This window comes from Taudactylus pleione, unplaced genomic scaffold, assembly GCF_031769625.1.
Source record: "Taudactylus pleione unplaced genomic scaffold, aTauple2 ptg000043l, whole genome shotgun sequence".
NCBI classification, from domain to species: domain Eukaryota; kingdom Metazoa; phylum Chordata; class Amphibia; order Anura; family Myobatrachidae; genus Taudactylus; species Taudactylus pleione.
The window spans coordinates 18,267,151-18,293,028 of record NW_028284445.1 but is presented as its reverse complement, the minus strand read 5'-3'; the positions used below and the strand labels follow the sequence as shown (position 1 = coordinate 18,293,028).

At 45.6% G+C, this 25,878-nt stretch overlaps 1 protein-coding gene across 2 annotated transcripts in view; it reads right to left on the bottom strand.

Annotated features, from left to right (window-relative positions):
• Positions 1–25,878, bottom strand: part of ATP8A2 (ATPase phospholipid transporting 8A2) — a 758,530-nt gene that overhangs the window by 223,532 nt on the left and 509,120 nt on the right. For both annotated transcript variants that reach the window (XM_088460283.1, XM_088460284.1), the window contains 2 exons: positions 24,019–24,093; positions 4,609–4,731 (listed from right to left, as the gene is read on the bottom strand). In XM_088460283.1, the coding sequence (XP_088316409.1) occupies positions 4,609–4,731; positions 24,019–24,093 (198 nt within the window). The remainder of the gene's footprint in view (positions 1–4,608; positions 4,732–24,018; positions 24,094–25,878) is intronic.

Below are 25,878 nucleotides of genomic sequence, written 5' to 3'. Positions count from 1 at the left end.
GCACTTTAAAAAACTGGAAAATATGATTCTAAAAAAATTTCAATAAAAAAAATACTGTCATTAAATTTGGATTGACTAAATGAACGAAAAGTTGATTTAGGGTTAATTTGGGGCCAAAAATTACATGTAATTATTGGACTAATTCAGCTAATAAGAATCTTCCAATTTCCTAATTAGTCATTAGGGGTCCAAGGGATTCAGGCCCTGATTCAGAGCCGGGCGCTCTGACAGAGCGCTCGGTCTGAATCAGGGCGTCTTTTTTTTTTAATGGAGCGGCCTCCTGGCCGCTCGCATGGCAACCCACAGCTAATGCGAGTGGCCAAGATGATGGTCTCGATGGGCAAGACCATCGCGACCATCGGGCTTGCAACGAGACCCTTGTGGTAGGGTCTTGTGGCCGCAAGCCCCAGAGAGCTTTCGGCTCTAACAGAGCCGAAAGCTCTCCCACTGACATCACTTGTGATGTCAGTGGGGCCGCCCCCAGATGGTAGGCGTTCTCATGGGAACGCCTCCGTCTGGGCAGCCACCCCCCTAGCCCGCCCACCAAAGGGTGTGTGCTGTCACTCAACATCGACAGCACACCCGCTTTGGTGCGAGACCCGGAGCGACGGATTGCCCGTCGCTATCCGGGTCTCGCGCATGCGCACGACGGAGCCGGCTCCGTCGTGCGCATGCGTTCTGGGCCACAATCGACCCGGTTGCGAGCGCTCAGCGCTTGCGACCAGGTCTGAATCAGGCCCTCAGCACGATGTCCTGACATTTTAACCTTAAAATAAAGATTTTCCCTTCCATTTATCACCCTCAGGAAGGTGTGAATGGAAAATTGCAAATATACTCTAACTGCTTCAGTGCGAGTTATTAATTGGATTGCAAAATTAACTCGCTGTGCGAATTCGAAGAGAAAATAGCAACTCGCACCACACAATTCGCACCTAATTGGATTGACCCCAAACTCGGCTGTTGTGTATTCTAAAGAGGAGATGTATCAAACCTTACAAAGACTGGAGAAGTGTAGTAGTTGCCATGGCAACCAATCAGCTTCTACAGTACCTATAATTTGATGGAATGTTCTTATTAAATGTTACCTAGAAGCTGATAGGTTCCTATGGCAACTTCTCCATTTCTTACACGGGAAGTCAAACTCAAGTTGTGCTGTCATGATCAGTCAATTGACACTAGACTGCCCTGAGGGTAGTCATTATGTGTGTCCATTTTAGATATAATGTAGACCAATTCTATATTTCATTACAGATGTTTATGTTAAAAGGACAGCATAGACAATCTATACATATAAACAGCCAAAAGAAAGAAAAAACGTCAACAATAAATAAATATCAAACAGAAAGAGCTTTGTCAGTGTATCATTTTCCACACCAGTTTTTGTCATATATAAAGTCATTTTAAGGGATGTGTACAAAAGAATAAGTGGTGGGGAGGGGGATGGGTGCAACACACAAATAGGCAGGGAAGTCTCACTCAATTATCAACAAAAGGTATGTTACATACAAAGACCAGCATAGAGTTGAAGTTGAAGTTATTGAAATCAAAATCAATGTTAATGGTATATATAATACAGTAATGGTGCGTACACACTGGGCGATTAAAGTGGACGACTGAACGATAACGATATCGTTATCGTTCAGTCGTCCACTTTATCGTCCATTTTTAACACAAAAAAGATGAACGATGACGACGACGCGCGTTCCCGCGGGTCGTTCGTCATCCTTGTTCATCGGGCTGACATGCAGGCCAACCTGACGACCTCGTCAGGTTGCTGCATGTCAGGGAATGGGTGAGAGAGCCCGGCGCTGAACGATATCGCTAATGATATCGTTCAGCGGCTGTGCTCAATGTCATGAACGACATTGAGCACAGCCTGCCGGGGACACACTAGACGATATCGCTCAGGGAGCATATCGTCTAGTGTGTATGCACCTTAAGTCCATCTATTGACACCATCACAAAAAATGTACAGAATATTATGGATTTGGAGAGATAAACGTGAGCAAAGCTTCAGACATGGAATTAATGCATTGGATGTGCCTGTAATTGTTACACAATTTTTCCATAGAAGCTATGAAACATATTACATTCTGAGACATGCCGTAGGGGAGGTGGAGATGAAATATAGCTATAGATGTTTTAGATTCATTAAAAATATAGGCAGGCTAATTTACCAGAATGTGCCCCAAACCCGGGGACTGAAGGCATAAAAGGGAGAACCATGGAGGGAGTAGAAATTCAATATCAAATATTTGCTTGAGCATTCTCCCCAAAATCTAAAATCTTGGGGCATTACCATCATATGAGAATTAAATCTCCCGTGACCCCCGCGGCTATCATATGCACAGAAGGGCTCTTATTGGGAGAGCTGTCATGCAATTGTACAAGCATACAGTGGATGCACCCCACCACCAATGTCTTATGCTGTGGACTATTTGTGGTGCCTTATTTATTTTATTTACTAGTAAACGGACCTGGCATATTCAGGGTAACTTCGGTCCATCTGCTGCTCTGCCCAGCCCAAGCATGGCGCTGTCCCACCCCACCCTTTCCATCCGCTGCTCTGCCCCACCCCTCTCTCTGCCCCGCCCCTCTCTCTGCCTGATGCTCTGCCCCATCCCACCCCTGCTGTATCCCTCCCTGCTGTATATACTTAGCCATTCCTGGGGCAGAGTGGTTCTCCGGCTTAGGAGACGGGACAGACTTTACTAGGGGTAAAATTACTAAAGTGAGACATTTTAGAAGTGGAGATGTTGCCCATAGCAACCAATCAGAATCCACTTAACATTTAACTAGCACCTTCTAGAAAATAATAGCTAGAACCTGATTGGTTGCTATGGGCCACATCTCCACTTCTAAAAACTCTCACTTTAGTAAATCTACCCCTAGGAGATTGTTATATATATTACCAGTTACTTATATAGCACCAGCATATTCCGCTGCGCTTTACAATTGTGAACAAAAGAGTAGTAAAACAAGACTGGGAAATAACAGACAGACATAGAGGTAAGAGGACCCTGTTAGCAGGGGCATATCTACCCATTGGCCAGGATGGCACTCGCCAGGGGCACTGGCCAAAGGGGGGCACCTCCGGCAGTGCCACCAGCAGCCAAGGGGTGGAATCAGGCCGGGACTAGTACCAGGATGCCTGGTACTCCCCCAGGCCCCACAAGTGTAGGGCTGACCGCAGTGAGAGCGGTCTGCCCTACACAGTAACAAACACACAGCCACCAGCGGCGGCTGTGTGTTTGTTATAGCACCCAGCCAATGAGAGTCAGACAGACTCTCATTGGCAGCTGCACCCACGGAGGGAGCCGGCTAGAGCTCACTCATGAGCTCCCCCCACAGTGGGTGATGGGAAAGACGTCATGGCGTCTCTCCCATAGTGCAGAGTGGGCCTGGAGGAGCGGACGACGACATCAGCAGGAACGGGGATCAGGTTATTATTTTTTTTCTTCCTGTGTTTTTTTTTTCTAGCACAGCATGGGGGGGGACTGTCGCTACGGGGCACTGTAAAGAGGGCGGCCACTACTGGGGGCAGTTTATGGGGGTGGCGCTACTGGGGGCACTTTATGGGGGGTGGCCACTACTGGGGGCACTGTATAGTGGGGGACTACTACTGGGGCACTACTACTGGGGGCAATGCATAGGAGGGATTACTACTGGGGTCACTGTATGGGGGGGTGGCCACTACTGGGGGCAGTTTATGGGGGTGGCGCTACTGGGGGCACTTTATGGGGGGTGGCCACTACTGGGGGCACTGCATAGAGGGGACTACTACTGGGGGCACTGTATAGGGGGGACTACCTACTGGGGTCAATGCATAGGGGGGACTACTACTGGGGGCACTGCCTGAAATTATGGGGGAAGGGAGGCGCCAGTCCATTACATTGCAAGGGGCACTCGGATTCCTAGATACACCCCTGCCTGTTAGCAAGCTTACACTCTAGAGAAAAAGGCACTGACAGTCCAGCCAGATTGCAGAGGTTCTTGTTGGACTGTATGATCCAGTCACACAGCAATATTGGCCTGGGGTTAGCGGGATGTGTGAGTGTAGTGTAGAAAGAGAACATATGTAAAGTTATGTGTGGACTATGTAGAGGAGTGGTAAATAGTAGAATAGCTTAAGGAGGTTAAGTGGGTGGTTCTTTTATAAATAAAAGATAAAAATAATATACAGTTGTCCACTGTATCCCAGCCCCATATTTAAAATGACTGTGTTCTGTGACCCATGGGGTAAACTGTTAAGGTTTTTCTATATTGTACTTATTCGCTATAAGCAAAAGTAAAAGGGAGGATCCTTATTGTTTACCATCATGCCCGGATATGAGAGTTTGCTGCTAGGATTTCAAAAGTCAGTATGGAGATAAACAGTCATTAGATCCACAATACATAGATAAACAGTCATTAGATCCATAATACATAAGGACTAGAACAATCAAATAGTTTTACTCTTAGCATGTATAGAAAAGCAAAAGTAACCTCTCTGTTAACTGAATGTTTTATTCATTTGTTGACACTTTAATAAAATAGTAATACTGTTAATAACAAAGGCACTAATAGTCTCATGAATATAAGCTCTGGATAAACTTCCATTGGACTTACTTTCGTGTTAAATCCATCTGCATTCTGAGTAAATTTGTAGAGCTGTGGAAACTTTAACATGCTATCTTGGCTACAGGACCGTTCGCAGATTCCCAGCGTGAAAGGTGGTAAGGCAGTGAAAATCTGTCAAGAGAATAAGGATGATCATTGCAGAGGTGCTAACAATGAGGAAAGAGGAGAGACAAGATTTACAGAGGTTGTTACTGTCTGCAGAATGACACAATAAGCCCCACAGCTAATGGGCTCCTTAGCAGAGAACTGATATGAATCATTCAGATGTTTATTGACATGATTAATAAACTGCTAGACCACAGAATGATATAGAGGGTTTTTTTGTTTGTTGCATTAAAGCAGGCAGCTCCACATGTAAGCATTAAGCACTTATATAGTCATGTCATTCCCCTTAAAGGGGAAATATCATCCAAATCTAAAATTTGATGGGATTCAATTAATCCAAGACAGGTGCAAATGAATAATTAACTCTTCACTTTGCTGGTTCTGCTATTGGGTAAACTCCTCCAAACCTAGGGCCTGATTCACTACGGATCGCATAGCCGCACCACTACATAAGGACACCCACTTCACCTACACGCACATTCGTAATGGTTAGCAAGACTGTGAAAACATCGGTACAATTGAGTAACATCGGACCCATACCCACAGATAAGGCAGGTCAGACCTCACTCAGGAATTGCTAACTTCAGTGCACGCTATGAGGCCTCAGTCTGCGTATGGTATCGCAGTGGATAATTTATGCACGCCCCTGCAACAGCGTTGAAACGCAATATTTTCAAAAATAAGACAAAAAATAAATATAAAATATGAGATATGGTAAGAACTTACCTTTGTTATCTCTATTTCTACGAAGTCCATAGGGTTCCACAGGATACCTTGGGGTATAGGTGATGACGTCAGGCATCGGGCACCATAGAGTTAAGTTTTCAGCCTCCCAGGATGCACTAGGGTCCCCCTCCTATACCCAGCCCCCGAGCCAAGGCATCTCAGTTACGTACCAAGCCATAGGCCGGAGGAGGAGAAGGAAGAGAGAGAAAAAAGATCTGGACACACACAAGAATCACATTCTCACCAGAGGGAGACGGAAAAACCGGTGACCAGAGCAAAGCCCATCTGCAGCACAGGTGCGACAGGGCGGGAGTCCTGTGGAACCCTATGGACTTCGTAGAAATAGAGATAACAAAGGAAAGTTCTTACCATATCTCATATTTTCTACTCCACAGGATACCACCTTGGGGATGTCCCAAAGCGGTATCCTTCAAGGGTGGGGACGCTCCTGTGCTGAAAGGAAGCATCCTGAGAGGCAAAGGTGTCAAACGCGTATTACCTCACAAAGGTATGGACAGAGGACCACGTGGCAGCCTTGCAGATCTGGACTGCAGAGGCACCACTTTGAGCTGCCCACGAAGGACCCACAGACCTAGTGGAATGAGCCCTCACAGAGGATGGAACCGGCAGGCCTTCATGAAGATAAGCTTCTGAAATTGCCATACGGATCCAACCTGCCAAAGTTTGCTTTGAAGCAGGCCAACCCTTTTTTCGGAAGCCATAGAGGACAAACAAGTCGTCCGACTTCCTAAACGAAGAAGTGCGGTCAACAGAAATCCTTAAGGCCCGCACAACGTCCAAAGTGGCCTCACCCACTGAAAGGTCAGGCGAGTTAAAAGGCGGCACAACGATTTCCTCGTTGATATGAAAACGGGAACCAACTTTGGGAAGAAAATCAGGACAAGTGCGCAGCACCGCCCTGTTCCCATGAAAAATCAAGAAAGGGGGTCTACAAGAGAGAGCCCCAAAATCAGAAACACGTCTGGCCGAAGCGATGGCCAGAAGGAAAATTGTTTTAGCTGTCAGCCATTTAAGATCCACTGAGCCAAGTGGTTCAAACGGCGGTCCCTGGAGAGCCCTCAGGACCACAGCTAAATCCCAAGGCGCCACCGGTGGAACAAATGGCGGCTGAATTCGAAGAACACCCTGCATAAAGGTGCGCACATCAGGGATTGTAGCAATCCTACGATGGAACCAGACCGACAGGGCAGATACCTGCACCTTCAAAGAAGCAAGGCGAAGCCCATGGTCTAGTCCCGCCTGTAGGAAGGCCAGCACTCTAGACAGACGGAACTCCCGAGGTGCATAACCTCTCGGTCGACACCATTGGAAGAACGTATGCCACACACGATGGTATATTCTTGCCGAAGACGGTTTCCGAGCTCTCAGCATAGTGCGTACTACAGAGCTGGAAAACCCCTTGGACATTAACATGGCCGTCTCAACAGCCACGCCATCAAAGATAGCCGAGTCAGGTCCGGGTGAAGACAAGGACCCTGTGACAGTAGGTCCGGTCATAGCGGCAACCGCAGAGGAATGTCCACGGACAGACCCTGAAGGTCTGAGAACCATTGCCGTCCGGGCCACGCGGGAGCTATCAACAGAAGCGTCCCTCCTTCCTGTTTGAATTTCCGGATTACCCGTGGAAGAAGGGAAAACGGAGGAAAGAGATAAGCAAACCGGAACGTCCACTGGACGGTCAGAGCATCCACGAGAGACGCCTTTTCGTCTCTTGTGCGAGACCCGTACATCGGCAACTTGTTGTTGTGCCGTGACGCCATGAGGTCGATCTCTGGAAGACCCCACCTGTCCACCAGAAGTTGAAAGACGTCCTGGTGCAGAGACCATTCCCCCGGATGAACGTCCTGGCGACTGAGAAAGTCGGCCTCCCAGTTGAGGACTCCCGGGAGATTGCGCTCCGCCCAGACCAGGATGCGGGACACCTCTACGAGTGCCGCCCGACTTCTGGTTCCTCTTTGCCGATTTATGTAGGCCATGGTGGTGGCATTGTCCAACTGGACCTGCACGGGGTGACCTTGGAGAACCCGATGTGCCTGCTGGAGAGCATTGACAACGGCGCGGAGTTCCAAGATGTTTATTGGAAGCTCCTTTTCCGCCTGAGTCCATCTGCCCTGGAACAAGTGTGGACCCGTGACCGCTCCCCAGCCCCGAAGGCTGGCGTCCGTTGTCAATAGGACCCAGTTCGCCACCCAAAACGGACGACCCTTGTTGAGATCGTCTGCAACCACCAGGCAAGGGACAGGCGAACCTCCGGAGTGAGCACCATCATCTGGGATTTGAGACTCTGAGGCAGTCCATTCCATTTGGACAGGATCAATTGCTGCAGAGGTCTGGAGTGAAACTGGGCATATTCCACCATGTCGAATACGGACACCATGGAGCCCAGTAACCTCATTGCCGAGTGAAGAGACACACGGCGACTCTGCAGACAACTGCGCACCCTCAACTGCAAGGCAGAGATCTTTTCCCCCGTCACAAAGATCCTCTGCTGACTGGAGTCCAACAAGGCTCTGAGGTGCAGAATCCTCTGAGACGGGATCAGGGTGGACTTTTGCCAGTTTATCAACCAGCCGTGCCGTTGCAGTACTGCAATCGTCAGATCCAAATGGTGTAGAAGGAGCTCTGGAGATCCTGCTACCAACAGAAGGTCGTCTAGGTACGGCAACATGCGGACTCCCTGCAGCTGCAGGGAAGCCGCCATGACCGCCATAACCTTGGTGAACACATGTGGTGCTGTCGCCAGGCCAAAAGGTAACGCCCGGAACTGGAAGTGATCGGTAAGGTAAGCGTCCTGTATGTCCAACGACACCATGTTATCCCCAGGTTCCAGCGCCAGAATGATGGACCGTAGGGTCTCCATCCAAAACCTCGGCACCCGCAAGGACTTGTTGAGTGCTTTGAGGTTGAGGATCGGACGGTACTACCCATTGGGTTTCTGCACCAAAACCAGATTGGAATAGAAACCCAGGCCCCTCTGGGAGAAAGGAACAGACACTATAACTCCAGCCTGGAGCATAGTGTGCAAAACCTTCCGCAGTTCCATGGCTTTGTTCCGGTGTGATGGAAGACCCGTGGTGAAGAATCGGGATGGGAGCCTGTGCCGAAAGGAGAGGGCATACCCGTGAGAAACCACCTCGTGAACCCAACTGTCTGTCGTGGTTACCGACCAACACTGGGCGAACCGTAGCAGGCGGCCTCCCACTTTGGGATCCCCCAAAGGGAGGCCCGGACCGTCAGGCTGCAGGTTTGTCATCGGACTTAGGGGCCGGACGTCTGGTACCCCAGGCCTGCTTCCGGGGCTTGGCCGATTTCTTGGGGCCAGCCTGTCGGGGAAAGGACTGTGCTTTAGGCCTACCCTGGGCCCTGTACGGCCGAAAGGACAACGTAACTGAACTGGAAGGAACTGCAGCAGACGGGAGACATGCCGATTTGGCTGCCGCCAGCGTGGCTACAATTTTGTCCAGATCCAGACCAAATAGGACTTCTCCATTAAAACGCAAAGCTTCCAAGCCCTTTTTGGAATCAGCGTCCGCCTTCCAAGATCGCAACCATAAGGTGCGACGAGCCGCCACCGCTGCCGAAGAAATCCGAGAAGTCAGGGTACTGATATCTAAAGCCGCTTCATTAATGTAAGTGGCCGTATCCCGAAGATTGCCTATCAACTCGGTCTGTTCAGCCGAACAGTCGGAATCGAAAGACGCCTCTAAACTATCTGCCCAGCGCTCCATAGATCTGGCTACCCAACAAATGGCCATAGCCGGCCTGGCTGCCCCCCCCCCCCCCGCGAGGGAATAAACGGACTTTAGGCAGATTTCCACCTTACGGTCCGTAGCATCCTTTAAGGAGGACATGGAGGGCATGGGCAACGTGGCACTTCGGACCAGGCGTGTCACATGGAAATCCACCTGTGGCGGGGATTCCCACTTAGCAAAATAATTGTCTGCAAACGGATACGCCACTGCTAAACGTCTTTGAGGCTGATACCATTTGCCAGGGTCCACGCCTCCTCTAAGTGGTCCACCAATTGACCCGAAAGAGGAAACACTGTGGCGTCACCCTTAACATCCTTGAAAAAGACATATTTGGATTTTGATACCAGAGGTTCATCATCCTCAATAACTAAAGCTGTGCGGACTGCACGAATAAGACCAGGTATATAAACCTTAGACTTAGCGTCCGACTCTTTAGTACGGAGAGGTTCTTGGTCCGAAAGATCCAGAATCTCCCCATCATCGGTCGTCCCCTCGTCATCCTCATAAGGAGTGGACAGAGATGCCACCGGCCGCTTATGAGGCCGCAACGCAGACTCCCCTTGTAACACGTCTGACAAATGCTGCACAGAACTTGTCAGGGAATTAACCCACGCGGGCTCCTGAGAGACCTGAGGAGGGGAAATAGGGAGACTGTGGGGTACCATCAGTTGTCTCGGGAACCCCTGCATGGGTGACGACACCATTCACTGCTGGGACAATCCCATCTGAGGGACCGCAGGTTGCGGAGCTAGCTGGCCCACTAGGGATGTAAGCACTTTAGCGAAACAAGCCCAGTAATTGGCCGCTTTAATAAAAAACACTGCCGACATAGCCCCTCCGCGCTACCCTCCCCCTCAGCTATGTACCTTACACGTAGTACACAGAAGCTGGAGAGGAAAATCACTCTAAGACATGATGGCAAGTATGTGACCCCTCTCACTGATACGCGTTAGTATAGTGGGAGAACCGCCCTGCAATCACCACACCGCAAGGGCTTTAGCAGAAGAAGAGCAGGGACAGTGAAAAGGCTGACAGTAGAAAGTGAAAGTACAGGCAGCAGACGCTAGCAGAAGTCACATACTATGCAAAGAAATCAATCCCTGCACTATCAGCGCTGATCCTCAACTACACAGACAGAGAGTCTGGTAGGACACAGCGCTGCATACACAGACCTGTTCCAATGGAGGAGAGATATGCCGGGGGACCCAGACCACGATGCCACCGATCAGCAGCGTCCAGCAGCGTTCACCATGCTTCAGGAAAGATGGCCACCGAGGAGCAGAGAGGAGGCCGGCCTGGGGGAGGCTGCCACAGGGCCAATCGGGAAGTACAGAAAGGCTGTGTGCAGCGGGGGAGGTGCCGGCTGTGTACAGGGAAGGCGCGCTCACCTGGCATGCAATTAACCCCTGGGACGCTGCAGCGCTACCGCTCAGCTGCGGTCCGCTGTTCCAGGGGGGTAGTGGAAGCGTATTTTCCGTAACCTGGCTCCACGCTGCAGCCAGTCCCCAGGGAGCACCCTGCCTGGGGACTCTGGACCATGTTCCAGCGAGGACCCACCGCGGGATCCCGCTGCTTACCTGCTGTCCCCCTTAAATCCAGCCATGGTCCCAAACATCTGGGGTCACCGCTAGCTGTGACCCCAGATGCCTACCAGCATCCCCGGATCAAGAATGACTGTCCATGCTGTACTTCCAGATGTGCAGCCACAGCTGCCTTGTAGAAAACTTCAGGGGCTATCCTTAGCCCCCCTCTAAACAGGTGCATCCGACTCCGAGCCGGGAACCAACGAAACTGGGATTGCCTTGGGTCGGGGCAGGGTATAGGAGGGGGACCCTAGTGCATCCTGGGAGGCTGAAAACTTAACTCTATGGTGCCCGATGCCTGACGTCATCACCTATACCCCAAGGTATCCTGTTGATACCCTATGGACCCTGAAGTAGAAATTGCATTAAGATGTAGTTTGTGCGAGAATTTGGGTGAGTGATCCATCTGATGATTATAGCTTAAGCATCCCATATGGATTGCTGACTGTACACAGTCACCTCTATGAAGAATATACTGTATTACTAGAAATGGTGAAATTCTTAGTTTTGTAGCCCCAGTGGATGAGAGGCTAAAGGTGGGTACACACTAGAACAATATCAGCTCGATTTGTAATTTCCCGGCAAATCGGAATAACAAATCGGGCATATCTTTAAATGCGTATGCCCAATTTGTGCACTCCCGTGGTCACATGCGATATCTTCTGGGTGGCTGTGCTGCACGGTCAATCAGAAAATATCATGTATGATGCCATGCTGCCGCATGCAGAATGGCATACTACATCACACCGTCATCCCCTGCATCGTGCAAAGTGTGTATACACTTGCCGATGCAGGGTCCCGTCGCCAGTCAGATCGGCCGGCTATACATCGTTCTAGTGTCTAGCCGGCTTTAGCTTTTCATTGCTATATATAGTTCTGAATACAATCTTTATATTCCTTTTGAGAAAGGGACACGCTTCTCTGTCTACATTTATTGTCTGAAGTCCCATGATTCCATTCTTCTGTGAAATTGTGCCCAAGTCTGTAACACTTTGCTTTGTACACATACGTCCTATGTCACAGTGCAAATCATGTCAATAAGAAGATCACACCCAATAGGAAAAGGAAACACAAAGGTCTGCGCTGGACAACCAATTAAATCAATAGTAAGTGTACCTGCAGCATGCAATTCCAGGGGATTTGCTACCCCCGCACTAAATCATAGATAACAAACTATCAAAAATGTATCCAACTCATTGGAGACATTAGTAACACAATGAAGCGCTGGTTACACGAATATCTATTTATTAGCAGATGAACATAAATTAAATCATGCATAAAATTACATCCACATTATAATTATAAATCTAAACACATTTATATCTGCTCCATTGATGAATGCAAATCACATTATAAAATTCCTATGGATGTCAGGCTAAAAATATATACTTGGCTTTAAATAGTTGAAAATTAAAAAAAAAGTCCCGTATGAGAGTTAGCTAAATAATTATGACAAATGTCTATCCTGCAGAGGTAAAGTGTTTTCAGTAGCAGTACCTCTGCTTGGTAAATATATAGATACTGTAGTATAATTAGTTCCATGTTTGGTCGTGGAAAAAGTTCCAAATCGGGCTGTCTGTAATGATTCAGACTAAATTAATAGTAGAGTCCGGGGCACCCCCCAGCAGTTTAGCCGCTCTACTCACGTTCCTCCTGCCAGCTGACTGCGACGCGTTTCGTCTACTCTATAAACTTTTTCAAGTTTGAAAAAGTCTATAGAGTAGACAAAACCCGTCGCTGTCCCAATCTATAACCACTGTGGAGCTGGTGATTTTACCCAGTATTCTTGGACTGTGTCCCTGGACAAGGAAAAGTCCATTATCATTTCTAAATTCCAGCCACTATTGCTGTAAGTGGTGCTGCGTCTGCCGCCGAACTAAACAGGGACTATACATGGTATTGATGTATTGTGCCGGCTTGGTCTGACAATTGGCAGGCACCTGACGGGGAGTGCGACTGCAATATACCAGCATCGGGAGCCACGCTCGTACCGCACCTAAGATTTGCATCCAGTGCGAGTAACAAAAGCAATCGTTGTGGAGTAATTTTCCTCCAAAGACGGAATACAGCTGGCAGGAGGAACGTGAGTAGAGTGGCTAAGCCGCTGGGGGACGCCCCGGACTCTACTGTTAGACAGCCCGATTTGGAACTTTTTCCACTACCAAACATGGAACATCGTATGTGCACTAAATAATTATACTACAGTATCTATATATTTACCAAGCAGAGTTACTGCTACTGAAAACACTTTACCTCTGCAGGATAAACATTTGCCATAATTATTTAGCTAACCCTCATGCGGGACTTTTTTTGTAATTTTCAATTATTTAAAGCCAAGTATATATTTTTAGCCTGACATCCAATCTTATAATGTGATTTGCATTTATCAATGGAGCAGATATAAATGTTTTAAGAATTATCATTATAATGTGGATGTAATTTTATGCATGATTTAATTTAAGTTCATCCTCTAATAAATAGATATTAGTGTAACCAGCGCTGCATTGAGTTGCTAAAGTCTCCAATGAGTTGGATACAGTTTTGATAGTTTGTTCTCAATAAGAAGATTACGCCCAATATGATTTTTCCATAAGTTCTGTGTCCATAAATTCCAATACTGAAAATGAAATATACCCTAGCTTATGTGGATTCGGACTCTCTGTCTGCGCATTGAGTAATCAGAGCTTTGAGCAAATTGGCTACCTATTTGGATCGATCCAAATGGTCTACACACATGAAGGCCTATAACTGTGGTCTGGTGATGATCACACACTGGGAGATTGCGGCTATAGGTCAACAATATTTTTAGAAAGTGCTGATTGACATCTGATCAGTCCGGACGAGATGTTCATTCAGATTGTCTTTCGTTTTACATGGAGAGATTTGGGGCTAAGGGCGTATTTATCAATGAGTTTCATCATACGCAACGAGTGATTAAACTTGTTACATATGATAAAAGGTGCTCCAGCCAATTAGCTTCCAACTGTCATTTTTCAAACAGATGACAAGAGCTGATTGGCTGGAGCACCAATATCATATACGTGTTTTATCACTTGTATGGTTAATCTAGTTGATAACTAGTTCCCTATGTTGGCTGCCACATTGCTGCATGCGTAACGGGAAACAGTGCAGAAAACAAGTGTTATTTATTACCAGTTATTTATATAGCGCACACATATTCCACAGCGCTTTACAGAGAATATCTTACCATTCACATCAGTCCCTGCCCCAGTGGAGCTTACAATCTATGTTCCCTAACACATGTACATGCACTTACACACTAGGGTTAATTTATGTTGGGAGCCAATTAACCTACCAGTATATTTTTGGAGTGTGGGAGGAAACTGGAGTACCCAGAGGAAACCCACGCAAGCACAGGGAGAATATACATACTCCATACAGTTAGGCCGTGGTGGGAATCGGACCCACGACCACAGTGCTGAGAGGCAGTAATGCTAACCATTACACCATCTGTGTTGTTCTTCTGCCAGCGTGAATCACTTTGCGGCCTTGCCTATATTCTGTACAGTATATGGGATATCATCTGGACCACCTAATTACTTGAAGTAAAGCTGTTGGCTTTCCTGGCGCAGTATGAAGGGGGTGATATTGGAGACTTCTGCCAAATGAACTGACTGTTATATAATGTATGTGGATTAGAGAGGTTCTCACAACAGGCAGAAACTGGATCCAAAGCTGTGATCTGCCCCCACATGACATAATACCTAGACAGCCATGGCAATGATGACCACCATTGAACTCCAGCACTGTGGTTTGGGTTTTGATTCCAATTGAGGGTGGTATTTGTATACAGTTTTAATGTTGAATCAGAGCTCATGTACATTTCCTCTCAGAGCTTTGGTTCCTCCCACAGTTTAAAGAAGAACTAGTATATTTGCTTACATGGGTGTTGTGTGTTCCATGTGCTAGGGGAAAAAAGATTGTAATCTCCACTGGGCCAAAAACCTGACCATACAGTGCTGCAGAATATAGAGAATAATAACAAACATACTCTTGGTACTCAGGCTAAACAAAGAGACCGAACATAGGTGCCAAAAGCGCACCAAAGGGGAGACTCCCCACTTCTACACAGCTGAGGGTAACATCATTCCTCCTTATATCTATATAAGAAGAGTATACATAACCGTGGCCCTTCCTTTTCTGAGCCTGTACATCAGCTCCACAACACTGCTTACAGTATGACCATATTCAGCTCCCAGGGATGGTATGCTGCAATCTATGGCCAAGAAGCAAGGTTTAAAGTTACTGTTATAATTAGGGATGTGCAGTCTCGGATAGGTTCGAGTTTGCACGTGGAGTTCGGATTTTTCCCTCCAAAAAAACGGAACTCAGAAAGAGGCAAAACGTCATCTTGCATGGATGAACATCATCATTCCTGGACTTTTGTCCAGGAATGATGATGTTCGTCCATGCAAGATGACGTTTTGCCTCTTTCTGAGTTCCGTTTTTTTGGAGGGAAAAATCCGAACTCCACGTGCAAACTCGAACCTATCCGAGCCTGCACATCCCTAGTTATAATATATTCCTAATTGTTAGTAATGTATGCTGCCATTACATGAAGTGTCTTCTATTATGCCACATAAAAGTTAGCGCAACTCAATTTTAATTGCTATATTTTTCTAAGTGATAATAAATCCAAAATTCAAACTTGCATGGTAATGGGTATGAAGCCGGCAGCGAGAAGATCCTGACAGGGCACGTGAGTACCCTATCCTTACTCCTCTCCCCCCCCCCTAACCCTAACCCTCCCTTAGTGGTGCCTAACCCTAACCTCCCCCCCTACTGCCTAACCCTAACCCGGGGGGGTTGCCTCACCCTAACCTCCCTTTGGGAGTGCTTAACCCTATCCCTCCCCCCCAGGGGTGCGTAACGCTAACCGCCTCCTGCCAAAACCTAACCCCGCTACACTCCCTAAACCTAACCCGCCCCCCCCTGCTGCTAACGCTAACTTACCTCGTTCAGTCTGGCGTCCTTCGGGGTTCCAGCATCGGGATTAAGATATGCGTCTGTATTTCAAAGCTTGCAACTGTTATTAAAACTATACCCCTATATACCTCTCTCTAGCTACCAGATGATGATTCAGTACCCTGCGGTACTGTTTATGTTAATTTCCCTAGCGGGGTAAGATGCCCCAACTCCCATATATTCTGGACCCAATATCTATGGGCAGAATTGTGCAATTCAAAATATTGCCTTGATTGAAAGGAAAGTTACTGTATATATAGGATCAAGCCTATCCGTTTATAGGACATTGTATTATTGGATGATCTAATACACTGTAAGGTTTCTATCTATTGATATTAAAAAAAGTCAAACTCTAATATTATTTTAGAGATATCAATGATACTGTACATACATACCGTACTTGTTCATTAATTTATTACAAAGTCTCAGATATACTTCAGAATGCACCAACCACTGAGTGTAGAGATGGGAGTTATATGTAACCCTTTGTTATATTCTATGCAATCACCACAGGATACAGCATCCACCTTATAAAAGCTGCTGTGCTCTTTTTCGGCGTGACTTAGCACAATAAGTTAGTTTATTTTTCCTTCAGTAAAAGTTTCAGGACAGCATGTACAGTATGAGGTAGTTAGTTGTGTAAAGGTGGAAATCTGGAAATCATTTAACAGCTTCTACTAGAAAATATGAAAATATATGTTTTGGAATTGTAGTACCTCATTCATTTCTAGAGATGATCGGAATAAGACATTGTATAATATCTTAAAAAACAATAGCCTAATTTTGATTTTGATATAATTTATTTAACCTGTTTATTATTTCAAATGCATACATTGTTGGTTTTTGTTTAAATTGCAATATATTTTTTTTCCCTTTATATATTTTATGATTTTGTGTATTTGCCAATTATTGTATCTTTTATGTACATTATATTGTTTATCATACCATTTCTGTATTATTTTTATCTGCTCCTTTCTGAATAAAAATAAGTTAAAAAATAAAATAAAAAAAAATAGACTAAATAAGGTGATGATTTTCGGAGAGTTTAACAAATTATGTCAACCTCAAAACATCAACCGGACCTATGGCATGCAGGAGGTAAACTTTTCACTCCTGGATTTAGCACATACTTTTTATCTAGGCTCAAGTATTTAATCATGATAAGTAAGCCTTTAACATTGATTAACACTGTTTCATCCAGGAAAAGTGTCCTTGCTAAGTTTATTAGATCATAAATATCGCACTGATCATGGGATGGGTGAGGTTGACATCTGTACAAAGTGCTTTTCTTGAATGATTCAACGGAAGAGTTATAAGTTTAAATTCTTAGTGATAATAGATCCAATTTGGCATTGGCCCCAGGGTGTGTATCCAGGATTCATAATTCACTGAAAGCGATCTCTAATCTCACTATGGGGTACATTTACTAAAGTGAGAGTTTTTAGAAGTTGAGATGTTACCCATAGCAACCAATCAGATTCTAGCTATTATCTTCTAGAAGCTGCTAGTTAAATGTTAAGTAGAATCTGATTGGTTGCTATAGGCAACTTCTCCACTTCTAAAAACTCTCACTGTTATTACCAGAAATTGTAGTATCAGCCATGCATGAAATATGCCAGTGATCCCACTAACAGGACTAGATCCTTACAAGGTCATCGGTTTGGATTCTCTCTACTCACACAAGTAAAGAATGTTTACGCATTATCATATTAGATATTCTATTTACAATTAATGCTGTTCCAGTTCCTCTGTACTGAAGTAAATGACATTGTGTTTCTACAGTAGGTCTATCTTTAAGGTACATTAAGATGGATAGTTTATGCTCTTTTAAAGTTTTTTCCTGCCCCATGCCACATCCATGTGCTTAGAAAATGAGGCTGTCCTTACATTCCTGTAATTCACACATTATAAAGCTGACAGGTGTTTAGAAACATTATTGTATTACCATTCAATTCACGTGACGTGCTAGGGACTGATTAGGTTCCTGTATTAGGATTCCAAACTTTATTTTACTTTGGATAATGAGGGGGAGTATTTGTACAGTATGTAAAAATATAAAACAAGTTATAATTATAGTGTTCAAAATCAAATTCATTCAGAGCAGGAAGCTCACTACTGACATCACTCGTGATGTCAGTAGGACCGCCCCCAAATGGCAGGCGTTCCTTTGGGAACGCCTCCATTTGGCCAGCCACCCCCCCCTCCTTGCCTACAAAACGGGGCGAGCTGACGATCAACATCGACAGTCGCCACGTCTTGTAGTGAGTCCCGCAGCGAGTGATTACTTGCTCGCTGCGGGGCTTGCGCGTGTGTACTGCCCAGACATCGACCCGCTTGTGAGTGCATAGCGCTTGCGAGCGGGTCTTAATCAGGCCCAGAGTGAAAAGTGATATGAAAGTGATAAGGTGCCAGCCAATCAGCCCCCAACTGTCATTTTTCAAACACAGCCTGTGAGATGACAGTTGGGAGCTGATTGGCTGGCACCTTATCACTTTTCACTCTGTCTTCTAACACTGCTTGGGTAAATAGACCTCTTAGTGCGGTCCATACACACCACACGATTTGGTGAACAGCCGCATGATATGTCGTTGCCCGCCGCATCCGAATGCATGGGGCGGTCAGTCACATCCTCAGATTGAGCAGCATGTACAGATGTACAACAGATCTGAGTATGTGACGGGCGACGCAGCGGGAGCGCGCATAGTGCGTACACACTGGACGATTTGTCATTGTCGGAAAATTACCAAATGTTTAAAAAATTGTCTAGTGTGTAAATGGCTTAAGACTAGCAACCCACCCCGGCTTCACACAGGACCAATTTTGAATTTGCAGCGATAGTCTTTTTTTAACCGAGGTCTTATAAGATTGCTTTGTAGACATTAGTCGTTTTTACTCCTAACGTCAACACGAACAGGTTTAGTTTTGATGTGACATGTAAAATGAGAAAAACAGTCTCCGCTCAGGTCAACTCCAGCCAAGAGAAGTGTCTGTCCCTGTGCCTTATTTATTGTCATACCAAAGCAGACTCTTACTGGGAATTGGACTCGACTGAAATTAAAGAATCGTTTTTCACATAAATGAAATAGGAATGGTAAAAAGGAAAATTTGTACCAGTAAACAGGACTTAAATAATTTTTCTAGATAAACCGGATAATACCCATCAATCTCTACATGGTTTAAAATAAAGTCCATCTTTAACGGTTTAGGCAGAGAAAGCCAAGAAAGCTCTCGGACGTACGTTTCTTTCATTGACTTGCTTCACTAAAATAGTCAGTACTCAGCTCCCCTTTGTCATACAGTAATGTATCATACACCTAATCCTTCCTTGACAAATGCTCTATAGAATAGTGAAAACTGCATCAAAATCCGTCCAATGGTTCTCAAGATTAGCCGAGAACAAACAGATGCCTACCAGGGACTTTATTTTATACTATGTATAGATGAAACAGTATTATGGTTCCCATACATCAGCAATCAATTGAGGCAATTCTGCGTTTCGCAGATGATTGTGTAAACAGAATGGCAATGTATGGAGTTCACTGATTGCCGATTCCGAGCAAAAAATGATCGGAATCTGTAAATCAGGTTGTCCAACATGTTGGATTTCACCGACCAATCGGGGCTGTAGATTGCTGGTGTTTGGTACTGATCAGCCATTTTGCAGACCATTACTAGTGATCCTATGAACATCCAATTTCCTGTATATACACTAATCAATTATTGATCCTATCTGAACAATAAATGTCCCAAAAGATCGTTGAAGTGACATTATTAAATGCTCTAGGTTGGACGATCTCTGTACACACTACGTTTGTAGAATCATACAGGCTTATCGTAACCGAAGTTGTGCAGAACTCCTGGTTGCGGAAACAGGCCCAACATGATATGGAACAACTGTAGGTACCAAATGCTGTGTACAGTGGGCCTGATTCAGATATGGATGCTCTGAATCAGGACGTTTTTATTTTTTGGAGCGGCCTCCTGACCACCCACAGCTATACCGAGCGGCCAGGATGATGGTCACGATGGTCAAGACCATGGCGACCATCGGGCTTGCGACGAGACCCTTGTGGTAGGGTCTCGTGGCCGCAAGCCCCAGAGAGCTTCTGGCTCTAATAGAGCCGAAAGCTCTCCCACTGACATCACTGGTGATTTCAGTGGGGCCGCCCACAAACGGCAGGCGTTCGCTTGGGAACGCCTCCGTTTGTGAAGCCACCCCCCCGGCCATGCCTATCAAACGGGGCGAGCTGTCAATCACCATCGACAGCTCGCCCCCTTTGGTGCGAGACCCGGAGCGACGGAGCACCCGTCGCTAGCCGGGTCTCGCACATGCGCACGACGGAGCCGGCTCCGTCGTGCGCATGCCCAGTGGGCAAACATCGACCTGGTTGCGAGCGCGCTCAGCGCTTGCAACCGTGTCTGAATCAGGCCCAGAGTGTGCAATATTATTAGGACCAACCAACCGGGAAGAGGATGATAGGCCCAATTATTGCACAGTGTGTACCTAGCATTAGTATCCTCAGCAGGTTCTGGATTGTATTACTCATACATAGGTGAATTGATCTAATACAGTGGTTCTGAAACTCCTCAAGATCCCAAACAGTGCATGTTTTCCTGGTCTCCCTTACAGAATCACAAGTGAAATTATTAGCTCAATCTGTGGATCTTTTAAAATGTGTCAGTGTAATGAATACACCTGTGCACTGGCTAGGTGACCTGGAAAACGTGAACTGTATGGGGTCCCGAGGACTGAGATTGAGAACTACGGTTTACACAAACAAATATGCTATTCAAAACATTCTGCGCTGCTTAAAAAGCCTTTCAACTGTAAAACTCCCATTGATTAGAATAGGAAGTTAATGGGGGAGGAGCATTGACAACATTGACAACACTGCTGTGTGTTGGAAACAGGGAATTGGTAGTAGCAGAATGGACAGCAGAACTAGATGTTGGAAAAGTGTAATCTGTGGCAGTCCACTAATAGAGAATTTGCTGTACCAGTTTTAGTCACTATGAGAATCAAAAAGGGAGTCTGGACCTCCTAAAGCTGGAAATTAAATACAAGTGGTTCTCTTGGACGCAGGTGTACTATGTGAATAAAATCCATAGAAGAGGTAGTTGTGTTCTCAATCTCTGTACAATGAAACCGTTCCATATAATTCAATTCCAAAATATTCCATTTTATTCCAAGCATGACTAAAACGTCAGAATAGTTAAAGAGCTACTAGACATCAAAGGATAACAACCAGCGGTTGGCTCCTGAGTTTTACCAATACTTTCAGGGGGGCTAGGAAATAGTCTGGAGTGTAGTGCTGCCTCTGAGCAGCATTCAAAGCTGACAAATTATCCTTTGATGTCCACTGCTAACTTTTGCAGCACGCGTTTCTGATGAAGCATGTAGATGTCATACGAATCGCGTCAAACATATTGCTGTAATTACCCCACTCATCTGGGAAGTTCTGGAGTTTTTATCATGCATGGTATAAAACTAAATATTTTGGAATTTACATCTGTGGCTTTATTTCATGGTACACCTGTGCCCAAGAGAACAATTTGTAGTTCATTATTGGATGGCTTGAACCTTACAAGGAGTCACCAGAGTGGAATGTGGCAGATAGGTAGAGTTCTGTATACTGTATGATCAGAACTTACTCCACCCAGTTCCGATTTGAGGCTCTTGTTGTTAGTGGGAGAATGAGTTAGCAGAAACCTTCAACTGCTCTGAATGCTCTGACAGTAGTAGTATAAATCCTATCTATCTACATAAAAGTGACAATAACTCAAAGTTACACACTAACCTATGTAAAATTTTTTACATAGGTTAGTGACTCGATGGTAAGGCCTGCGCATGCGCAGCAGCTGCACTGCGCGTGTGCAAGCCCCGGAGCTACAGATAAACTCTGTCGCTCCGGAGCTCGCTACCTAAGGGGCGGCTGTCGATGTTGATTGACAGCTCGCCCCGTTTGGTAGGCAGGCCGGGGGGGTGGTTTCCAAAATAGAGGCCTACCATTTTGTGGGCGGCCGCACTGACATCATCAGTGATGTCAGTGGGAGCTTCCTGCTCCATCAGAGCAGGAAGCTCCCTGGGGCTTACGAGTGCCCAGATCCAACCTTAGGGTATGGTCGTAACCATCAACCTGGTCGGTCGTTATGCTGTGGGTGGTAACCCACAGCTTAACGATCGACAAGGAGGCGGCCGTTCAGGATGCAAGCGGCCGCCCTGATTCTGTGTGACCGCTTGCATTTAACGACCGCCTCTGAATGAGGTCCTGAGTGTGTGTCAATGGGGGGGATTATGTCTTGTAATTGGTGATCCTAATCCTGGCCCCACCCAGGATTATAGGAGGAATGAACAAGCGGAGTGCATGTAGCAGTACTTGGGGTTCCAGCTAATAGAAGGGGCATGTTTATAAAATATTTCATGTAGGTGGTAGTGCAGATCGTCAGACATCGGAGGAAATGTCTGAAAATCATTGTGTTTTCTTACACACTGAGGCCCTGATTCAGAGCCGGACGCCCTGACAGAGCGCTCGCTCTGAATCAGGGCCGTCCCTCTGAGTTTAAGAGCGGCCTCCTGGCCGCTCGCATAGCTGTGGGTAACCACCCACAGCTATAGCGAGCGGCCAAAATTATGGTCGCGATGGTCAAGACCATTGCAACCATCTGGCTTGCGACGAGACCCTTGCGGTAGGGTCTCGCTTCCGCAAGCCCTGGAGTGCTTTTGGCTCTATTAGAGCCAAAAGCACTCCCACTGACATCACTAGTGATGTCAGTGGGGCCGGCCCCAGACGGTAGGCATTCCAATGGGAATGCCTCAGTTTGGGCAGCCACGCCCCCGGCACGCCCACCACCGACAGCACGCCCCCTTTGGTGCGAGACCCATAACGATGGATTGGCCGTCGTTATTCGGGTCTCGCGCATGCGCATGACGGAGCCACCTCCGTCGTGCGCATGCGCACTTGGCCAACAGCGACCCGCTTGCGAGCGGATCTGAATTAGGCCCTGAATCAGTTCCAAAGACCATAACTCTTGGCAGAAATTTTAAATTCTGATAAGCTCATTAAATTTTCATACATATACTGCTGATTATTATTATTAGTTATTTGATACAAACTGGTTTATAGTATAGCTTTAGTGGTCCTTTAATTAGGTTCTTTTGTCTACTGGATGCAGATGACGGGTAAAGGCGCATATCCACTACACGACTAATGAACAATTGAACGATAACGACATCGTTACCGTTCTTTATTTTGTTCAGTGGACACTGAGGGCCTGATTCAGACCCGCTCGGAGGGCTTAGCGCTCGCAAGCGGGTCGATGGTGCCCAAGTGCGCATGCGCATAACGGAGGCGCCTCCGTCGTGCGCATGCGCGAGACCCGAATAACGTTAAGGGTCTCGCACCAAAAGCACTCCTGGGCTTGCGGCAGCGAGACCCTACCACAGGGTCTCGTCGCAAGCCCGATGGTCGCGATGGTCTTGACCATCGCGACCATCATTTTGGCTACTCGCTATAGCTGTGGGTGGTCACCCACAGCTATGCGAGCAGCCAGGAGGCCGCTCCAAAAAGGAGCAGGGACGGCCCTGATTCAGAGCGAGCGCTCTGTCAGAGTGTCCGGCTCTGAATCAGGGCCTGAGCCCACACTGAACGATATATCGTTCAGTGAGTGCACCCTCCCTCATCCCAGAACCTGCACAACCTGACGGTATCGCCAAGTTGGACAGCAGGTTCAGGCGATGACAGATGCCGACAATGAACCAGCGGAAGCGCGCATCGCTGGTCCTTGCCGGCATATTCACTGCACGATTAACGAACAATTGAACGATAACGATGTCGTTATCTTTCAATCGTCCATTTATATCGTGTAGCGGATGGGCGCCTTTAAGCTTTAAAATCTAAATCTATAACAAATATACAAGAAATTAAATTACACTTTAACATTCTTATTTTATTTATTTTTTTAAAAAGCATCCCAGGCATTTACCAAGGGAGTACAACTTGATTTATGGAAAATGTGGTTTTATACTGAATTTACTCCCCAACAACTGTTTTACATATCGGTCACATGTTGCATCAGAACAAGATGTTTTTCTCAAAATATACTTTAGCATAACATGAAAACCTGGGCGTAAGATAATGGACAGCGATAAACATCAGAGACAGTAAGAGTAAGAACTCTGCTAGGCACTTTCATGTGTAATCAAAGACCAAAAATGAGTCACTTACCACATTGTACAAGCCAATGCACCATCGTTCAAACAAAATTTGTCCAGAAAATCCATTAACAAATGCGAACCAAAGCTGAAACATAAGACAGAGGCACAATATTACATTGTGATACTTCACTAAATGTTTCCATATATGAATAAAGAGCAGGAGGGGGCTCAGATGGAATGTAGACCACCAGCTGGACACAGCTGTGCAATGTTGCTAGAGCGTAATTATCATTGTTGTTTCAAATGTGTTCTTCTCAAATCAGCCTGTTACGGTGAATTTTTGTACCTGAACTGTTTCGCTTAGTGGAATACATCAGAGATGCCTTTCTATGCATCACAAGCATTAGTAAGGGAGAGTATGCGAGTAATTATCACCAGACCAAAGCTGCTTCACCGATGCTTTGATTAAGCATTAAGTACATTTCTCTTGACTTGTTTCCATTTATCAACACCATGATAAAAGCATTATACATGTTTAAATGTACAGATGTTCCTTAGGTGCATGTCCGATGTAAACTAAACATACAGTGCACATTCCTTGAACTTTCAGCCTTTGTTCCTTTGTACATAACTTGTAAAGCCGAAACTCTAGCCAGTTATTAAATTGTACCTGTAATCTATATTACACAGGGCGCTGACCACCATATTGGGAAATATTGACGATTATGCAACTTATTATAAAATCAAGGAAGAGCCGCTCACAATAATGTGACAAATGTCTTTGGTGTCTTCAGACGCTGGATTTAAAGGGGCAGTTATATTCAATACAAAATATGCCTGGTTTTGTATTGAATATAAGTGCCCCTTTAAATCCAGTATCCGAAACCAGTGAAGACGTGGCGGCTTTGAAAAGCGACGCATATTAAATTTATGTCATAGTCACAACTAATCATCTGCCACTGTTAACGCCAATTAATGACCACCCATCTTCAACCTTCCTAAGATATCAAATTACCATTGAATGATATATTCTCAAGAAAGAAGAATGAGAGGAAGAGAAAAGGAAGAAAGAGGAAAATAAAGAAGGAAAAAGGGAGAAAAAACGGGGGTGGGGGTATTGTACCCAAGTAAACGTTATATTGCACTGTATATTATACTGTAGAGGTATACATGGGGTTTTCCCTGCTAATGTATTTACTTATTGCAATTTTTTTTAAAGTAACACCACAATATTATGCAGTGGCGGTATCATATCTACTTTTTCTAATAAAGGCATTTTAAACTCAAGGTCCCATTTCATGCAGAAAATATTCTGCACATGATCAACTTTTTTAATCTTAATAAAAAAACACTTGTTAATTTTTGTAATATCTTTATATTCGGAGATTATTCTGTAATAATAACTGGATCATTCATATTCTAGAACAGCCAAATAAAAATGTATTTTAAATTTTTTTTTTCTCATTAAATTAGTGTAACTTTTCTTGGTCAGCCTGCTTGCGATTTATTCTGATTTATTTCTTGTTTTTGTTTTGTCAATCCACATTATTTTATTAAACTTCTCAGAATATCTGCAAAGGTCTCTATTGAGAATAAAAAAAAAAAAAAAAAGTTTGCAAGTTGGTTAGGTGAGCAGCTCAATCTGGTTTACATTGCGCGTCTTGTGTACACGTTCCGAAGGTTACATTTTAATGACTAATATGACACAAAATGTGTTTCAATGTTCTGTGTTTATTATTTCCTGAAAGTGTACAGCACTGGCCTGCACTGTGCACTGAGTTGTGCTGTCACCGCTAATCACACAGATGAGTTGAGATGCTGACTTGAGCAGTAAACCTAAGCGGGTATCAGGTTGTCGCTCAGTTCCCCGTGTCGCTGCCCCATCTACCAGTCTAGTTCCTAAACTGCAGCGGTGTCTTATTAAGTGAGG